The sequence below is a fragment of the Octopus bimaculoides genome, chromosome 22, assembly GCF_046866305.1.
Source record: "Octopus bimaculoides isolate indiv1 chromosome 22, ASM4686630v1, whole genome shotgun sequence".
Lineage (NCBI taxonomy): Eukaryota > Metazoa > Mollusca > Cephalopoda > Octopoda > Octopodidae > Octopus > Octopus bimaculoides.
Window position 1 is genome coordinate 36,663,230 of NC_142949.1, and position 19,177 is coordinate 36,682,406.

At 38.6% G+C, this 19,177-nt stretch overlaps 3 protein-coding genes across 6 annotated transcripts in view; 2 read left to right on the top strand and 1 right to left on the bottom strand.

Moving 5' to 3' along the window:
* The window catches only part of LOC106870322 (ZZ-type zinc finger-containing protein 3), a 41,344-nt gene extending 32,125 nt beyond the window's left edge, over positions 1 to 9,219 (top strand). For 2 of the 4 annotated variants that reach the window (XM_014916345.3, XM_052975837.2), the window contains 8 exons: positions 3,289 to 3,807; positions 4,508 to 4,637; positions 5,488 to 5,584; positions 6,292 to 6,387; positions 7,229 to 7,402; positions 7,909 to 8,067; positions 8,515 to 8,612; positions 8,951 to 9,219. In XM_014916345.3, coding sequence (XP_014771831.2) covers positions 3,375 to 3,807; positions 4,508 to 4,637; positions 5,488 to 5,584; positions 6,292 to 6,387; positions 7,229 to 7,402; positions 7,909 to 8,067; positions 8,515 to 8,612; positions 8,951 to 9,089 — 1,326 coding nt within the window. In that variant the 5' untranslated portion in view covers positions 3,289 to 3,374 and the 3' untranslated portion in view covers positions 9,090 to 9,219. Of the gene's footprint in view, positions 1 to 884; positions 1,128 to 2,337; positions 2,506 to 3,288; positions 3,808 to 4,507; positions 4,638 to 5,487; positions 5,585 to 6,291; positions 6,388 to 7,228; positions 7,403 to 7,908; positions 8,068 to 8,514; positions 8,613 to 8,950 lie in introns of those variants that run through there. The other 2 variants (XM_089339631.1, XM_014916344.3) reach the window with 2 other exon arrangements.
* Positions 9,220 to 9,688: 469 nt separating this feature from the next.
* LOC106870328 (oligosaccharyltransferase complex subunit ostc) lies at positions 9,689 to 15,211 on the bottom strand. Its single transcript, XM_014916353.3, has 4 exons — positions 14,996 to 15,211; positions 11,926 to 11,999; positions 11,216 to 11,433; positions 9,689 to 9,748 (listed from the first exon to the last, which is right to left on the bottom strand). The coding sequence occupies exons 1-4, from the start codon at positions 15,132 to 15,134 to the stop codon at positions 9,730 to 9,732; spliced, it is 450 nt and encodes a 149-aa protein (XP_014771839.1). The 5' UTR covers positions 15,135 to 15,211; the 3' UTR covers positions 9,689 to 9,729.
* A 711-nt stretch (positions 15,212 to 15,922) lies between these two features.
* Positions 15,923 to 18,913, top strand: LOC106870327 (small ribosomal subunit protein uS2m). The gene is made up of 3 exons (XM_014916352.3): positions 15,923 to 16,102; positions 17,545 to 17,670; positions 18,184 to 18,913. The coding sequence occupies exons 1-3, from the start codon at positions 15,964 to 15,966 to the stop codon at positions 18,834 to 18,836; spliced, it is 918 nt and encodes a 305-aa protein (XP_014771838.2). The 5' UTR covers positions 15,923 to 15,963; the 3' UTR covers positions 18,837 to 18,913.
* The last annotated feature ends 264 nt before the right edge of the window (positions 18,914 to 19,177 follow it).

Consider the following 19,177-nt stretch of genomic DNA (forward strand, 5'->3'; position numbering starts at 1 on the left):
CGAACTGTTTTCCCCATTTGTTCACTTATGAGGGTTGTGTCCCTCCTTCCATTAAAATACACGGCAGACAATGGTTTATGTGGCCTACCTTCCTGCTGCAGGGATTTACCTTTTCTGGATCGTTCCCGCCTTACCTTTGATCTGTCTAGCTTCTTATTTCCTTATTGCCCACAAAGGGCTAAACATAGAGTGGACAAACAAAGACAGACAAAGGGATTTAGCCGATTACGTCGACCCCAGTGCGTAACTGGTACTTAATTTATCGACCCCGAAAGGATGAAAGGCAAAGTCGACCTCGGCGGAATTTGAACTCAGAACGTAACGGCAGACGAAATACCGCTAAGCATTTCGCCCGGCGTGCTAACGTTTCTGCCAGTTCGCCGCCTTATCTGTCTAGCTTCTTATCACACAGCCAGGTAAGCATACCAATCCCAGTTGGGTTGTCCTGCAGTGGGGGTGGGGTGGTTGGACAAGAATCACACACACAATCTCTCACTCACACTCTCTCTCTTTCTCTCTCTCTCTAGCACACTCTCTCTCTCTCTCTCTCTATCAAGGTCGTTCACCAAGGTATGTAGTATAACGTGGTGTACCATTATATAACATGGGGCGGTGCTGTGTGATACAATGTGGCGCAGTGTAAGTCACGCTTATTTTGAACAAGATTTAGTCCATCTTGGTGACTCAGCAGGGTTGACGACGACAATGATGATGATGATGGCAACGACGACGATGACGATGATGACGAAAGCGACTGCGGTGACAATAACGATGAAGATAACGATAATGACGACGATAACGTTGATGATGATGATGATGATGATGATGACGCCAGCAAATGAAATGAGACCATTAAAAAATCAAGGTTGTGTCACGTTGTTTTTGTGGTTCGTGTTGAGGTGTGATCGCGCAACGAAGTTTCAGACGTAGATTGTCTTTTTTCTCTTGTTCGTTCAATTTTCCACGCAGACTAACAGATAAAGCAATAGGAAGCTCGGTTTCTTGACGACGACAGCAATGATTACAGTGGTGGTGGTGGTGGTGGAGGTCGCGATGACCTCATTTAAAAAAAAACAACTTAAAACTTTGACGGAGCAGCGCATTTCAAGTTGGAACACGAGATCCTGGTAATAGTAAGCGCGCTCGCGCTTGCACTCACACACACACACAGAATGGAAAACAATCATACCTACACACACACAGAGAATGGAAAACAAACATACCTACACACACACACACACCATACACTGGAAAACGAGAATACATACACGCACACACGTCCGCACACTTTCACACACATACATACACGTACACAGTCTGTCTGTCTCTTTCCTTTTCTAACTCCCTCCCCCCTCTCTCTATTTCTCATTGTCTTATCGACATCCAAACCACACATACACACACTAACACACAAACTGGAAAACAAACGAACATGCTCTCACACACTTTCACATATACACACAGTACCTCTCTCTGTCTCCCCTCTATCTCTTTTTCTTTCGCTGTCTCTTACATACACTCTTACCACACACACACGTCTCCGCCACCTTTACACGTCTCAATTATTCTAAGTATTGAAATATTTTAAATACAAAGAACATTACAATAACATCTATAAATAAAACTTGACTAATATCATTACTTTTTTTTTCTTCTGATAATTATGGATAACAATTTCGTTCATAGTTTAGTGTTATTCTGAGCTCATCAGCGAAATTTAAGATTATCACTTTTAATTTTCGGGCAAATATGGTCAACAACTTCGGATATTTCAGTGTTATTCCGGGTTCATCAGCGAAGTATCTCTTTTATTTTTCTGGCATTTACTGAAGACTTAGGACGTATTTCGGTGCCATTCTGAACTCATCAACTAAGCATTCACTGACTCCGCCTCTCACGCGAAGCTAATCCCAGTAGCTTTTATCAACCGAATACACATTATTGATTGGTTGAAATTACCCAAATACGACAATTTTAACACGAAATAACTTCTAAAATACGGAATTTTGTTCAAAACGTTCAGAGTAAACTGTGTTCTACGTGAGAAATTCTACCAATATTCGAAGTTTCAAATTATTTAGTTAGAAAAAAATAATTAAAAGATCTGTGATTGAGATGGAATATGAAAATGTAATATGATTTTTTTAAACATCGATTTGCTCGTAGGGTCAATTCGAGTAAAATAGGAATCAAAGGAATCCATATGTAAAAAAAACAAAAAACAAAAAACGGTTGTGAAATACTGGTATAAATGGTTTAGCTACAAAAACTAGTTTCGTTCCATCTGTACGTCTGAATTCCAAGTTTTTAAATGAATTACTTCCCCTTATAATACTTGAGTGCGCTGTATCTTTCAATCTAAAACATGTCTGCGCCCATGGCTTGATTTTCAACCTCATGTGTTGCTGATAAATGACGACTTAATTTAGTTAAAACACATCTTTATATGGTTGTTTAGAGTGCCAGCGTAAAAGAAGACAAAGAACAGAGATGGTTGAAAGCCAGGTTAGAAATAATTTTCGTTATTTATCTAGATATACATTTTTCTTCTTGGTTCTTCCAATGGCTTCGTTCTAAGACGTCAAAATTCCTTTTCTCCCCATTTCCTACAAATTTACTTAAACTCATTAAATTTACCGAATAATTTCCACCGATACATAATAGCACCTGTTTCCTTAGTCTTTCTCTTTTTATATATAAAGTTACGACCTGTGAAATGGTGTTCTTCGACTTGAACTCTATCAAAGTAAACCATTTAGTAGGTCGTAAGTTGTTTTTTTTGGTAAATTTTTGCTATTTTTAGGAAAAAAAAATTTCGAATTTGTCTTTTACAAACTCTATCTCATATAATTAAATAGAATTCTTTTAATTTAAATTTTTATTCCCCGCTGCAGCCGAAATTCACGTCATAGGCAATGTCGTTTGTTTTCAATCTTCCTTGAATACATACCAAGCCATGGAAAATTATTCCAGTGCTTGGAAACAAGTGCAGGTAAGTAACAGAAAGAGTATCTGGCTGTAGAAAATATTCCTCAGTTTGTTGTCCTTTTAATGACGGACAGCAAATGTGGTTCGCTCAACTTGCTAGAAAGAGCAGCTTAATCATCTTCAGACCGTCCACTCACATCTTAACAAAATAGGTTTGCTTGGATGATGTTATCCTGAGTTGCAGTATGTCTGAAGAAAGAAAGTGGGGATAACAACAAAATGTTATTTTCTATTTAGTAAAAATCAAAATTTTTTAAAGAATATTTACAAAAGTATATTTAATTTTTATTTTTAAACAAGGTATTCTCCACATGATTGCTCAACCTGCTAGAAATAGCAACCAATTCTCTATGATTTTCTGAAGGTTTTATACTGTGAGAGCAGCAATGGAAACCCAGGTTGAAAATTCTCCTTGTCTCCCTCAAAACAATCCCACTTCTTGTGAAATCGATGAAAAAGACAGCCCTTACTACTTTGAATCTGACCATACTGCCCTCAGGTGTAACCCTGATTACTGCAACCTTCTCAAAACGCTCTGCCGGCTCGAATCGCAGCGGATAAAGGCCATTCAGGACATTGACCAACTTTATAAGTGCCAAGAATCAGCTCTTAAGGATCCGATTGCATTTGTTGAACAGCTGCAGCGTGGTGAAGACTTGAACTTCCCAAAGCGGCAAACGGTCGCTGAAATCCCTGTGATAAACTGGGAGGCTTACACTTCCAAAAAAGATATAGCTGCCTATTGTACTTCAAGACACATGACCCGCAAGAAGAGACCAGGTCCAAGCATCGGTTGTCTACAAGGCAGTAGTTATATGGGTAAGTAATAATTTCTCTCTATGTAGCTATAGGTACTGACAGGGCTGTGTAGTAAGAAGCTTGCTTCCTGCACATGTGTGGGTCAGTGTTTTTTTTGCACTGCTAGGAGTCACGACACCAACGTCGTGAATTATTGAGCAAGTGAAGTACAACTACCAGGAAAGACATTTGTGTTTTTTGGGGATGAAATAAGTACCATTTGAACACCGGTGGGGGAGGTCATTGTAATCGACCACTCCCTGACTGCTGCTAAATTTCAGGCCTTGGCATTTCATCTATCCTTGCATTCTGAGTTCAAATTCTGCTGGCAGAGTTGTTGCTTAGTGGTATTTTGCCTGTCGCTATGTTCTGAGTTCAAATTCCACTGTGGTTGACTTTGCCTTTCATCCCTTTGGGGTCGATAAATTAAAGTACCAGTAAAACATTGGGTCGATGTAATCGACTCGTCCCCTCCCCCCAAATTTCAGGCCTTGTGCCTCTAGTAGAAAGAATTATCATTATGGCAGCGAGCGGAAGAATGCTTTGTGGCCTTTCATCTATCTTTATACTCTGAGTTCAAACTCCACTGAGGTCGGTTTTGCCTTTAATCCTTTTGGGGGTCAATATAATAAGAACCAATTGAACACTGGGATTGATGTAATCAATTAGCTCCCTACCCCGAAACTGCCAAAATTTGAAATCATTATTATTATTATTGCAGATGATGGTGATACAGATAATATGTTTAGAACCGATTGTCCAAAGTCACAAACTGTTGTACGTGGGAGATTAAAAGATGAAAATAAACCTGTCAGCTTCAACCAACTCTGGAGCGTAGATGAACAGAAAAGGTAAATAGCATTGCATGTGTTTGTTGTTGTTTAAACTGCAAGTCAGGTTTGTTGAAGAAGATCAATGTTGAAAGGGACTCAGCCGTGACCATTCCAGCTTATTTTGTATGCCTGGCCAACTCCTATCAAACCATCCAACCCCTGGAGGATGTTAAATGATGATGATGATGATGATGACCTAACTTTTAGTTAAACCTTTTTTTTTTCTTTTTAACTTCTTTCAGTCATTTGGCTGTGGCCATGCTGTAGCACTACCGTGAAGGATTGTAGTCAAACAAATTGGCTTCAGGACTCATTTTTTTAAGCCTCATACTTATACTATTGTACTCAACTGCTAGGTTACGAGGATGTAAACACACCAACACCAGCTGTCAAGCAGTGGTCTAAGGCACACACACACAACAGGCTGTTTATTTCAGTTTCCGTCTACCAAATCCACTCACAAGGCTTTGGTTGGCCCAAGGTGCGACTGAACCCGGAACCATGTGGTTGGGAAGGAAACTGTCATTTGTATATATGGTTTATGCATGTATATATATATATGTAGGCATGCATATATTTATGTGTGTCTTTGTGTCTGTGTTTTCCCCACTGCCACTTAACCGATGTTGGTTTGTTTACATCTCCATAAATTAGCAGTTCAGCCAAAAGAGTGATAGAACAAGTTTACAAGGAAAAACAAGTACTGGGTTGAATTTATTGGACTAAAACCCTTCAGGATTGTGCTCCAGCATGGCAGCAGTCCAACGTCTGAAACAAGTAAAAGAAGAAGAAACAACAACAATCTTATACAGTTTTGAAGTTGTGTAATGATGAAGTTTTAATTGGAATTTATTCTCTATTTTCCAAGGTTAGAAGAACTTTTGGTAAAGCACCCTCCTGAAGAAATCGAGTCTCGGCGCTGGCAGAAAATTGCTGCTGCTTTGGGCAACAGGACAACGCAACAAGTATGTATTAATTTTTGAATTTGGGAATAGCAAAAGCTTCAGACAAAATTCCTTTCTGTTTGGCTCTCTCGTTGTGAAATTTTAAAATTAAGTGAAAATTTTAAAATTTGGTATATTGATGTAATTTTTCATACTGCATTGTTATTTGCTTGTTCCAGAAATATATTAGTAAAATGTTACAGAGGTTTAAAATTTGGTTATTTTTTATCCAATCAGAAGATAGGATTTGGAAGCTTTCCTTTTTTTTTTTTTCTTTTTGCAAGGCATGGAAATAAAAGAAAAAGGAAAAATCCTCAATGACATTTTTTTTTATTTTTGTGAAAAATTACAAAAAGAAAAGAAATGAATGGTCGATAAATTAAAATACCAGTCAAATATTGAGGTCGGGATAATTGATTAAACCTATTCCCCAAATCTGTGAGCCTGTGTCTGTTCGAAATCATTTTTGTTATTAATTAGGCACAGATGTGGCTGTGTGGTAAGAAGTTTGTTTCCCAACTACATGCTGCTGGGTTCAATCTCGCTGTCCAATTACTGAAACAGTTAAATGATGAAAGATATCCATAAACTTTCAATGATTCCAGAGTTAATGGTGGTAGTAGTGGCGTTGTAGTGTAACCCTAGGTCAGTCCTGGTTGAGCAGGACCATCTCACCTTTTTGTGACTATTTTACAAGACTATATTGACTTATTATTTTTTTGCTGTAGGTTGCCAGCCGTGTACAGAAATATTTCATCAAGTTAGCCAAAGCTGGTCTGCCAGTGCCTGGCCGAACACCAAACCTGACATCTTACACACGAAAGGTAAGTATGGAATGCCGTCCACTGCAGTCTTGTGTTGACTTCAGCTTGAAGAATTTGTCTTCTATTACATTTATGTTTTCCTCCCCTACTCTGGAGGTGCATGGCTTAGTGGTTAGGGTGTTGGACCCGTGATTGTAAGATTGTGGTTTCGATTCCTGGACCGGGCAACATGTTGTGTTCTTCAGCAAAACACTTCATTTCATATTGTTCTCTGCTAGCCAAAATGGGTAATCCTGCAAGGGATCAGTGTCACGTCCGGGTGAAGAATTCGTACACCTTGCAAACTGGCCCTTATGATTCGACACGAAATGGTAACCCTTACTTTTGCTTAGTTTCCTCTGGCTCTTTGTTCTATCAGGCATGGCTGCATAGTGAAAAGTTTGCTTCTTAACCAAATGGTTTTCTAGTTGAGTCCTGTTGCCTGGCATCTTGGGCAAGTATCTTCTACCATAGTTCCAGGATGGCCAATATCTTGCCAGTTGGTTTTGAACTCAAAAACCCGTTATATAGCTACATGTTTGGGTGTGAGTGTGCACATGTAGTGAAGGCATGTGGCTTAGTGCTTAGGTGTGTTTGGCTGACAGTCACAAGTGAGTTCAATTGTTGGCAGCGCATTGTGTGCTTGAGCAAGGCACTTTATTTCCTGTTGCTCTAGTCCACCCTACTGGCAAAAATGAGTGGTACCCGTATTTGAAAGGGCCAGTCTTGTCACATTCTGTGGCATCCATCGGGCTGTATAAAATCTGACTCGAGTTCCAATTGAACCAATCCAGAATAAAAGAGTTGGATGTTAAAATGAGGATGATTTAAAGGCAAATAAAATTCTTTCGCTTTCTTTCAGACTGGACATCGGCACCAACGCTACAATCGCTTCTACCACCAGTCAACGTTTCTCCAAGCACATGAGCTTCCGGTCTACATGTCTGACAATGATGATGAGAGCAGCCGCAGCATCGATGGCTGTAATTCATTGACAACTGATGCACTCCAAGCTGAGCACAGTAAGGACTTCACAGTGAGTATCGTTCTGTCTTGTGTATATTCATAAATGTATTTATGCTGTGTGTATGTATACGTATGTATATTGAGATCCTAAAAACCAAGGTGTTTACAGGAAAAAAAAAAAAGCATTGGTGTGGGTGCTGGTGGCATGTAAAAAGCATCCAGTGGAGCACTCTGTAAAGTGGTTGGTGTTAGGAAGGGCATCCAGCAACAGTCAGTGCTCAAGTCTACTGTCAGCAATTAGTGTTTGAACCAAGCTTTGAATTAAAAAAAGAGCCGCTTTAGTGAGTTGAAAAGGAGTGATGTTTCATCAGGACAATGCGTGACCCCCCACTGCAAAGATCACATCACAGAAGGCCGAAGAGCTTGGGTGGTTCAGGTTCTCTACCCAGCTGGATTCTCTTCCTTACGCTTACATAGGAATAAAACTGGATGGTCACAAACTGGATTGTCTTTGATCGAAAGACAACGATTACTTAAATTTTACTATAATTTTCTCTGTATTTCTTTTAATTGCAGGATGACGATGACGATGACGACGATGACGACGACGATGATGACAATGAGGATGAAGATATCCCTCTGGAATTGAGAGACACAGCAGAATACAAAGAACTCATGAAACTGAAGAACTTGAAAATATCTCGATTCAACACAGGACAATGTCAAACATTGAAGGTAAGTAAAATGTTTTTTTTTTTTCTCCAGAACCTTCCTTTAACCCTTTAGCATCCAAATTACTCTTTCAAGTGTAATGCCTATTTATTCTCATTGTTTTCAATTAATCATGGATTATCTCATAGCTTTGCAATTTCAATGATGTGATTATTAAGCTTCGGAATGACATTGTAGATTAGGTGTGAGGGGCTGGATCTGGTCAGTTTGAACGCTAAAGGGTTAAATTATTACTACCATTTGGGTTGGTCGATTCATTAGAGCAGCGTTTCTCAACCAGTAAATTCTTCTGTAATTTCAAAAATATTTGAAGCAGACATTGTGTGTTTCAAGAAAAATATGGTAAATAAAGGCTTCATTCATCCCTGGATCTCCATGGACTGTATCTGCTTCTAACAGACTCCCCTCCCCAGAATAAGCAATTTTATTTTATTCTTCTCTTACTTCTAGTGTATCAACTGTCGCAGAATTCTTACAAATCGATGGCATTGTATCGATTGCCAGGAGCAGGGTTTATCAATTGATTTGTGTCAAGTATGTATTGAAAGGTAAGTTCATTATCATTATCAAATGTCTGTTGTTGATTAGTTTGACTAGATTTCTTCACGGTGGTACTCCAGCATGACCACAAACAAGTGAAAAATACACACTCACATTGGTCAGCATTGTGAGATTTTCTCTTGACCAACTAATGTGTATTCTTTAATTCTGTTTGTCACTTGACCGTGGCCATGCTGGAACACCACCCTGAAGGGTTTTAGTCAAATATATCGATCGCAGGACTTAATTCGTGAGCCTAGTACTTATTTTATTGGTCTCTCTGGCCAAACTGCTAAGTTAAGTTATTGGAATTTAAAAACCGATTATTTCACTGATTTTCTTTCAGTTCTTTTGAACATCCTGTCCATCAAGTGAGCCACCGACTGAAACCATTGAACAGCAATCCAAGTTACGTTGACAACGATTACACCAAGTTCTCTGGAGACTATAATTACTTAGATCCGAACTATATGCCAGCCAGTTGATGATAACTTAACAGGATTCATCACAAGATGTCTTTGTGATAAGCTGACAAACTTGGCAGATTGCAGATACGACACAAAAGCCAACCAGCCTGCTGTGAACAGACTTAACATAAATGCTATTCTAACCATCCATCGAATTTTGTTTTTCTTATATTTCCAAATTTAGCAGATCAAGTGAATGCATTAGACGGTCTCTATTCTGCAGCCTAGTTTGGTGTCCTTTTTCTTTAAGTACCAAGTGGAATTTACCTGGTCGTAAATACTTAAAACTTAACTTTTAAGTATTTACTCTTTACTTGTTTCAGGCATTTGACTGTGGCCGCGCTGGAGCACTGCCTTCTAGTCGTGCAAGTTGACCCCCAGGACTTAGTGGTTCGGCAAAAGAGACCGATAGAATAAGTTATGGGGACATAAACAGACCAGCATCGGTTGTCAAGCAATGTTAGGTGGGGTGGGGGGGGGGGGAAACATACATATGCATATGTACTTATCACACAGCCACTCCTATAGTTTAATAATAACTTTTACCTGTTAGTCCTGGAGACCTTTACAACGATTATGAAGGTTACTACTCCTCAGATTAAATATAAACAAGAAAATTTATCAAATACAAATGATATTTATTCACTTTAAATCTTCACTAAGCCACAAGGTAACCCCTGAAATGGAAAAGAAAGAACATTTCAATTAGCAAAAGACATCAATAAATTCTTTTCTTTGTATGTTTTACAGAAACAAAATTAGTCCTGAAGAATCATCATTTAATGTCCGTTGTCTGGAGAGCCAGCAGCTGCACCAGGCTCCAATCTGCTCCGGCAAGGTTTCTACAGCTGGACAACCACTCTGGGAGCGTAGTGGGTGCTTTCTATGTGCCACCGCCGCAAGAACCAGTCAGTGGGTACTGACATCGGCCATCTTTGGATGGTGCTTTTTACATGCCACCGGCATGAGAGCCAGTTAAGGAGCACTGGCCACAGCTACTAGAATATAATTTTGAAGTTAAGATTAGAGAAATACAAACTTGACTGATTTATATAAGATAAATTAAGAAATGGTGAACATCTGCTGATAGAAGTAAACAAAAACTGTCTTTGATTACACTGTGGAACACAATTTTTGTCCTTGGGTAGCAACTGTTGTTTCCTATTTGCTTAATCCTACAAAGTGTGAAAAATGCCTAATATTTCCTTCAAACTCAGCTTTTTTTAATATTTATTCAAACCCCAAAAATCTCCCTCGACACATAGCTATAATGTTACCTCACTGCTCATGATCAGAGATGCACATATTGTTAGCTACCAAGAGACATACTCAAGGAGTTAAGGTCAAGCAACTGACAAGCAAATCTGTGGTAGTGAACAGAATATTTGCTATAATGATATTTCTGCTTCAGTAACCTCAGCACTGAATCTGTTCGAAACATAATGGAAAATAAGTCAGTTTCAAAACATTGATGCCCAGGTCACAAAAGTGAAGTGTGAAGAGAATTTCGTTTTTGATTTCTAGACAGAAACAAATAGGAAATAACACTCGCAGACCAAAGACAAAAAAAAATACAAATTCTGTTCCAGTGTTATATGCCTGTTCAGTCACAGCTGAGTTGAGCTAAAGAAGAAGAACAACAACAGCAGTTAAATATGCAGACTCTAATCAACAGAGAAGCAAAAGTGGGATTGGAGCTTAGTTTTCTTTTTTATTCAATGAGGCAAACTAGAACAAGAGTTAAGTGCCTTGCTCAAAAGAGAGCAATGAAGTCTGAAGTTTATCATCAATCAACATGTAACGTCCATTTTTTTTTTCCATGCTGACATGGGTTGGACAGCTTGATGGGAACTGGTAAGGCCAGGGACCACACCAGGTTTCATAGTGTTTCGGTTTTATCTCTACAGCTGGGTACATACTCTTTCTAATACAAACTACTTTACAGAGTGTGCTGGGTACTTTTTATATGGCACCAGAACCCACACCAATGTTTTTTAGATGGTACCTTAGTTCTTCTCAAGCATAGCAATGCACCACATATTTGTCCCTTATGACTTATGTGCTAATGGTGAGTCAACAGTCTACATAGGAGAAAGAATATAAGCACATTGTATCAGTGACAATATTAAGGAAGAAATACTTACGGCAGCTTCATCCTCATAAACACCCAACACATGAAGAATGAAGTTAAAATGGTAAGAAATGACACGGAAAACAGAAGGACTCGGTTGAGACGAGGCAAACTTGGTTTGTTGGTTTGATCAAGGATGACAAAACCTACACCTCCGAGGGTGAACAAGAAGCTGGAAGCCAAACCTTCCATTATATATTGACCATTTACTCTATACGGCATGAAGGCCACCTGCAAAAGAAAGAAAAAAAAAACAAGTGTTGGACATGTGTCAGTGGTTTAGTGCAGTGATAGACATTTTGTTTTCTGTGTTACTCAGCCACTGACCCACAACAAATTCTAGTTGTGTTAAAGCTTTAACCCTCTAAGGAGATGCAGTTTTAGACTGGCAACCTGGAGGACGAAGTGAAAATAATCAGTCTCCTATAGTCTGAAATCAAGGACATGGCCCTATGCTTCTTATAATGTGGATGAGCCATTTCATTCAACATTAACAAATAAGGATGTGGACTTGCACACATACCCACACATCTTGTACTTGTTTCAGTCATTAGACTGAGGCCATGCTGGGGCACCACCTTGAAGAATATTTTTTTAGTTGAATGAACGGACTCTAGTATTTATTTGTTGTTAAGCCTGGTACTTATTCTATCACCTGAGCCATGCAAACGCGAGTTCTCATTGGCATGTTTTGTGGTAGGGATAAAAAAACAGGTCCCTTACTGGTTTTGTGTTTCCTCTTTCATCTGTTGTTGATCCGATACTAGGAGGTTCCACAATTACATCATAAATGATTCCTGAAAATAACAAGGAAAAAAAAAATTAACAATATATATAACTGTTTCTCATATATGCACATCATCACTATTTTAACATCTACTTTTCCATGCTTGCATGGGTCGGATAGAATTTTTTGTTGAGACATATTCTACAGCTGGATGCCTTACGCTCCATGACCATACACGTTCTCTCAGGACATTGAAAATGAACGACACTGCTTGAATGAAACTCATTTACAACAATCATGCTATTTTAAGACAAATACACAGAGGCTTCTTTCAGTTTCCATCTACCAAATCCACTCACAAGGCTTTTAGCTATTAAAGGTGATCTTGGCAGGATTTGAATTCAGAATGAAAAGAGCCATGATTAAACACCACAGTGTTTTATTCAGCACACTAACAGCCAAATAATAATGATAATTATAAGCTTGCATGCAAAATTTAGAATGACATTGAAGGTAGGTATGAGATGCTAGATATGGCTAGTTTGAACATGAAACTAGTAGAGTATGTGGGGGTGGATATGGCCCTAATAGGGTTAAAGACAATATATCTCACCAAGGATTTGAACACAGAATATAGAGGAAACTAAAATGCTGGAAGTCATAAATAAGAACTTATTCCTGTGAAATGACAGAACCAGCTAAAACCAGCCACAGTTATCTTCTTCATCATTTAATGTCCATGTCTCCATGCCAGCACAGGTCGAATAGAATTTGTTGAGACGTTTTCTAATGCCAGAGATATAACTGCACACATGCAACAAACAAGGAGATTCTTTTGGTTTTTGTTTAAGAAATCTACTCCCTTAAAGGTTTGTCGACCAGGGGCTCTAGCAGAAAACATTTGTCCAAAGTGCCATGATTCACTGGAACTGAATCCAAAACCACATGGCGAAATTAATTCCATAAGAAACAGCAGAATGTGGCTTTATTATAAGACAGAAAAGCAGCGACAAGGGGTGACTTTAGCTTACTAATATAACAGGAGAATGGAGGGCATACCTACACAAGTGTGCCTCTCTCCTACCGAATTTGTTTCTTTAGCACTTTCAGAAAGATGGATATTTTTTAATGCAATTTTCTACAATAACTCTTCAGATGGTGCAGATTCCAATTATATCGGAATTTGTAGTGGGAAAAAAAAAAAAAAAAAAAAAAATTCTCCGTAGGTTGGGAGTGGAGTTTCGGAAAAGTAAAACACGAGTATATATATATATATATATATATGTGTGTGTGTGTGCATGCTCACCATTTTTCGATGTAATCGTAATTTACACACTCTGAAAAGTATCTGTAGAGAATTTCATTTAAAAATATTCATTTTTCCGAAAGTTATGAAGAAACAAAACCGACTCGCGTGAATTATAATTTTCGATATAATCGATGTCTACACAATCTGAAGCGTATTTATAGAATATTTCGTTTACAAACAGATCCGATTTTCTAGAAGTATGAGGGAACAAAAATCGGTGGGGTACACTTGTGTAGGTATGCCGAAAGGAGTTAAGTGGGGGAAAACCACAGGTCCCGTAATTACGTCTCCCTTTTTATCATACTCAACCGTCTTATAAAACTGAATAATGAGGTCATCGATACCACATGTCTGAGGATGGGGCTACAGACTGGGTGATCACGGATGGAAAACATTTGATTATTGGTATCTTCGACCAAAGTGGACTTTAAGCCAACAACTATTGCTGACGAAAGGTCTCAAGGTAAGTCACCCATTCTGTTTGAAATAGCAGCCAAATCTTCCAGTAAAAAAAAAAAAAAAAGCGTATAAAAATCTAGATATACTTGGATCAAAGCAAAATCTGGATGCTCATGGTTGGAACGATTTTGGTGAGGGTTCTGCTCGATCTGGGCTAACTTGGGGCTAAACAATAACTATCCAAGTGGATTCTCAATGTGTTCGTTCGATTTGCGAGAAACAGCGGTCGAAATTATCTCAACTTAGACACTGCTGCGTAAAAAAGGAAGGACATTTAGAAAAATATAGTACTTTATATACTGCAAAACGACGAGATAGTCACGACAGGAACGCCTCATATGAGCGAAGGCTAAATCAACAACAGCAACGAAACACACCTCTTACTATCGCTCCTCCTCCTCCTCCGGCTTCCGTGCTATCTTTGAGAATGGTTACGTGGCTCTTACAAAGAGGGCACTGTCGATATAAATAACAGACACACATGCACGGTTAGTCAGAGCGGCAGACCGAGCGCATGGTCAAGAAAACATTAAATGAACAAGACTTTAAAATTATCAGATAATTAAAAAACAAAAATTGTGTTTTATGGAATCAATTAATTAATGGGGAGTTCATGAAATTTTTGCTTGCAACAAAACCTAACAACACACACATGCATTGGTGCTTCGTAGACTTCGTTTGCTCACAACTTTCTCATAAAAGCATATTTTTTTTAAATAATGAAATATCTGAGCAAAAATGTCCTACATAAACACATGTACAGGTGGCAGCGACTCGTGGTTGGGTTCAAACAGAGTCTATTAGATAACAATAACCGGAGGCTGCTAATATTAAATAGAGGATGCAATGATACGATCTTTAAGCGTGTTTGGGGGCCACTTTACTATAATACCATTAACAATTTGATAACATTATCCTCTATAATAATAAGCGGCTCTCGCTCTATGCATGATTACACGAGACAAGTGTAACCCTACCCCCAACTTTTGTATGGATAATAACGTGTAACCTATCTATCTAGATAGATAGGTAGATAAATAGAGAGAGAGACAGATAGATATGTATGTATGTATGTATGCACACAGACAATGTAATAGAGTTTATTTATTTGTGTGAAGCTAATATTTTAAACCGTTGCAACGTGAGGTGGAACCCTTTAACGTAACATAAGATAAAATAAAAATAAATAATAGAATTCAAGATTTATCTGAGTCTTTGAGGCGAACGAGACACAGAAGGAAGCTGGTCAGACATGAAACAAACCATATTACATATGTGTAGAGAGTAATTACACTTACCTCCGGTTACCATGAAATATGATAGTAAAACTAAAGTGAACATAAACATTGCTGAAGGTTGTCTGAGCCATGCCGGTTTCTTCAACTTAATATTCGGACAAACAAGGACTGTGAAAGGAAGGTTGTAGAAGGTCTCCATGATGTGTCAACAGGAACGATGGGTGTCACGTCACGACATCTACCGGCAAATGGTCGTGCTTTATATACCCAAGTGCGATAACTCTTCGTTGATTTTTTTTTTTTTACTCTGGAATACATTACCGGATTAATTATGGAAATTGTTCCGGATTTCTGCATTTTCTGGAGTGAGGGGTTCCTCAACCGGAGTCCATACAAGATTTCGTTGTTAAAATTCACCTGCAATACTTCTACAACACAAAATATTTTTGGTTTTATACAATTCCTAATAATAATTTTTTTTTCATCTTTTACTTGTTTCGATCAGTAGACTACGGCCATGCTGGAGCACAGCCTCGAAGATTTTTTTTAGTCGAATGAAATCCACTCACAAGGCCTTGCTATAGCTGAAAAGGCACTTGGCCGAGATGCCTCGCAGTGGGACTGAACCTGCAACCATGTGGTTGGGAAGCAAACTACTTACCAAACTGTCCCACCTGTGCTTAAATGCTACATAAAAGGAGATTAAGACACTTATCCAGCAGAAACACGTATCGGATTGGAATTTAATGCGAATAATACTGTAATAAACAAATTTTGAAGATGTATAATTCTCCATTCATTCTTTATATATATATGTAATAATTAAATTATATATTTTGCCCTTTTTAGTTATGTGCATTATTTCCCCTCCTGTCCCTGGGAAAATTACACCGGTCCGTGGTGCAAAGAAGCTTGAGGACCGTTGGAATATAATATGAAGGAAAATTAGCTACTATTTCTAGCAGGGTCGAAGGTGGAGGCCGACCCTCATTGAACCGTAGCACATGTAGTGACATCTCGCGGTTTAAATGAAAGAGCTTGTACCAAGGGAAGTAACTAGCTCTAACCCTAGGAGGCATGTGTTGACGAAAGGAAATATGTCTTCGCTTTTTACCAAAGTTATTTATCCCAAACAGGCATTTCATTATATTTCTGCTACCTTAACACGTAAATTAATCATTTTCCTTCTCTTTCTTCTGTTCTTAATGCACACTGCAGATGTAACCATAATACACTGTTCTCTATTATTTTTTTGTCATTTAAACTATTGTGTACTATGCGTGTTCAAATGTTTATAATTTCTTAGAATCCATCGAAAAGGTCACACATTTATTTTGATTTAATTAACAAAACTGATGATTTTACCAAGGGGTTTTCCTCATTCTACTACATTCTCTCAGCCTTCTCACATCACTTCTGTATTTTTAAATGAAGCAAATAATTTTATATCCAATAATCGTATCGATTTCTGCACTCTGGTTGAATCAACGAGGAAGATCCATCCTCTATGCGGTAACTCGCCTTGTTAGAAATAACAGTCATACTCTGCCGTTTTAAATGAAGAAAAAGCAAGAGATGTAGTTCTTGAGAAACTATGCCTGCAAAGAAAGAAAGGTAGACCAAAGGATTGAATCATCCTCAAATCATATTTTACCGTCTTAAGACACCGAAGGACACATTAGGAGTCGTCGTTCGAAGTCCCTGATACACAGAAACACAGGGAATTTGTGGTGGGAATAACACATTTCCTTTACATGTGTACATGCATCTGTATGCATAAATGTATTGACATCTACACACACACACACATATATTTATATGTATATATACATACATATACTTGCATGCGTGTATAAATATATATATGTATATATATATAGTATATGCATAATCTATATTTACGCACACACACACACACACGTATATATAAAATATACACCCACACACATATATATGCATGCATATTTATGTATAAATATATATTCTATAAGCATGTATGTATCTTTTATTTCGGGCATTAGACTGCGGCCATGCTGGGGCACCATGTTGTAGAACCCCTAGTTGAACTAATCGACCCCAGTACTTATTTTTGTTAAATCTGGTACATATTCTATCGGTTTTTTTTGCCTAAACGCTAAGTTACGAGAACGTAAACACACCAACACTAGTTGTCAAGCGGTGGCGGGGGGACAAACAAATATAAAAACAAGGCGCAGGAGTGGCTGTGTGGTAAGAAGCTTGCTTCCCAACCACATGGTTCCGGGTTCAATCCCACTGCATGGATCCTTGGGCAAGTGTCTTCTACTATAGCCACTGGTCGACCAAAGCCTTGAGAGTGGATTTGGTAGACGGAAACTGAAAGAAGCCCGTTATCTGGGTGTATATGTTTGTTCCCTCACTATCGCTTGACAACCGATGGACCCTGGTCCTCGTACCGGTGGCACGTAAAAGCATAGAAACCCTGCCAAAGCAGACATTGGAGCTTGATGCTATTCTCTGGCTCATTAGATCCTATTGAACCATTCAACCCAATCCAGCATGGGGAATGGACATTAAATAATGATGTGAATGTTGATGATGATGATATTTCTCTTTTTTCCTTTTTTCAGAAAACTGCTGCCGTGTAAAGAATGTGAACCCCTTATCACAGAAATTACCTTTTCCTACGAGATTCTCCTCGTCAGTCTCTCAAACGAATCCTATTCATGAAGAACAAAGTTCTGTTGTCAAATCAGGTAACTTTAATTTTTCTTATGCTTTTATTTTCATGCTGGTTTCTAAGTCACTGGAATACAACCATTTAAGATATGCAAGTAATTACACCTGCCACCCATCTCCACCCTGGTTCTTCATTTTACTGAATATGCCACCCAGCCCCTATTCTAATTCTCTGTACTTCTGTTATTATTATCATTATTAAGGTGGTGAGCCGATAGAACCGTTAGCATGCCGAGTAAAATGCTTAATGGTATTTTTTCAAGTGATCAAATGTTTGTGCCGTACAATAGCTTGCTCCCTTCATCAAACCAATGTTGCCTGAACAGGTGCACTATTTCAGGTGTTGAAGTGATCGCAGAGACGAAGTGTTTTGCTCACGAACACAACGCATCACCTCATCCAGGAATTGAACTTGCAATCTTGTGTTTGTGAATACAATGCCTGACCCACTAAGCCATGTACCCTTATATATGCATACACACACACAGGCATATATATTTATATATTCCATTTCTTTTCTTTTTTTGTAGATGAGACTGGTGGATATATTGAACTTCCTGTTCCAAAAGAAGAGGATTATTTTGGGGTCCATAAACTGGTTACCATTAAAAAGCTTTTCTCCAGTCGGGTTCACTTTGGTCACAAAAAGGGACTCCGTAGTCCCTACATGCTTCCATACATTTATGGAAACCGGCTGGATGTTGACATCATCGACCTTGAAAAGACGCTACCTTTGTTCCAGAGTGCTTTAAATTTCACAGCACACATAGCTTACCAGCAAGGCATCATTCTGTTCATGAGTCGCCACATCCAGATGATGCCTATAATAGAACGGACGGCAAGAGAGTGCGGAGAATATGCAAACTGCCGTGAATGGGGTGGTGGGATCTTTACGAATTCGAAAGTGATGTTTGGTGCCACCACACGTTTGCCAGATCTTGTGATTTTTATTAGTACTTTAAGCACAGTCTTTGAGCCACACACAGCCATCCGAGACAGTGCTAAAATGTGTATTCCTACAATTGGAATCGTCGACACTAACACAGATCCTCGACTCATCACACATCCTGTACCTGGCAATGATGACTCTCCAGCTTCCATAGAACTCTATCTTGACCTCTTCAAGTCTGCGATTCTAATTGGTAAAGAAAAACGGAAGCAGGATGAAAGTAAATTGATGTAGGGACCTTTTTCTTCTTATTTTTCTTTTGCAGTTTTTGGAATGTAGTTGAAGCAATAAATAAATGATTTGTTTGTAAATGTTGTTACTGTTATTATTTAACCCTTGGTCATTCCTGGCCAATGATCAAAGACAGCCCAGCAGTGACTGTTCCACATCATTTACTTTGATGCTGTCTGGCTTAACATACAACAAGGTGTGATGAGGGTCTCAGTCAGTGAAGACTGGATTTGTTTCTACATACACACATTTACAGAAATGGACAAGATATTTTTGTGGAAGACTAGCCATTGCCCCTGCAGGAAAGTCTTTCCTCACCATGCTAGCAATGGTTATCATGGATA

Coding starts and splice junctions, on each gene's coding strand:
- LOC106870327 (XM_014916352.3), top strand. CDS start 15,964: ATGAAAGAGCTTGTACCAAGGGAAGTAACTAGCTCTAACCCTAGGAGG. Junction 16,103..17,544: donor TATTTCTGCTACCTTAACAC/GTAAATTAATCA, acceptor TCCTTTTTTCAG/AAAACTGCTGCCGTGTAAAG. Junction 17,671..18,183: donor AAGTTCTGTTGTCAAATCAG/GTAACTTTAATT, acceptor CTTTTTTTGTAG/ATGAGACTGGTGGATATATT.
- LOC106870328 (XM_014916353.3), bottom strand. CDS start 15,134: ATGGAGACCTTCTACAACCTTCCTTTCACAGTCCTTGTTTGTCCGAAT. Junction 12,000..14,995: donor ATATTTCATGGTAACCGGAG/GTAAGTGTAATT, acceptor TGTTATTTTCAG/GAATCATTTATGATGTAATT. Junction 11,434..11,925: donor AAAGAGGAAACACAAAACCA/GTAAGGGACCTG, acceptor TTTCTTTTGCAG/GTGGCCTTCATGCCGTATAG.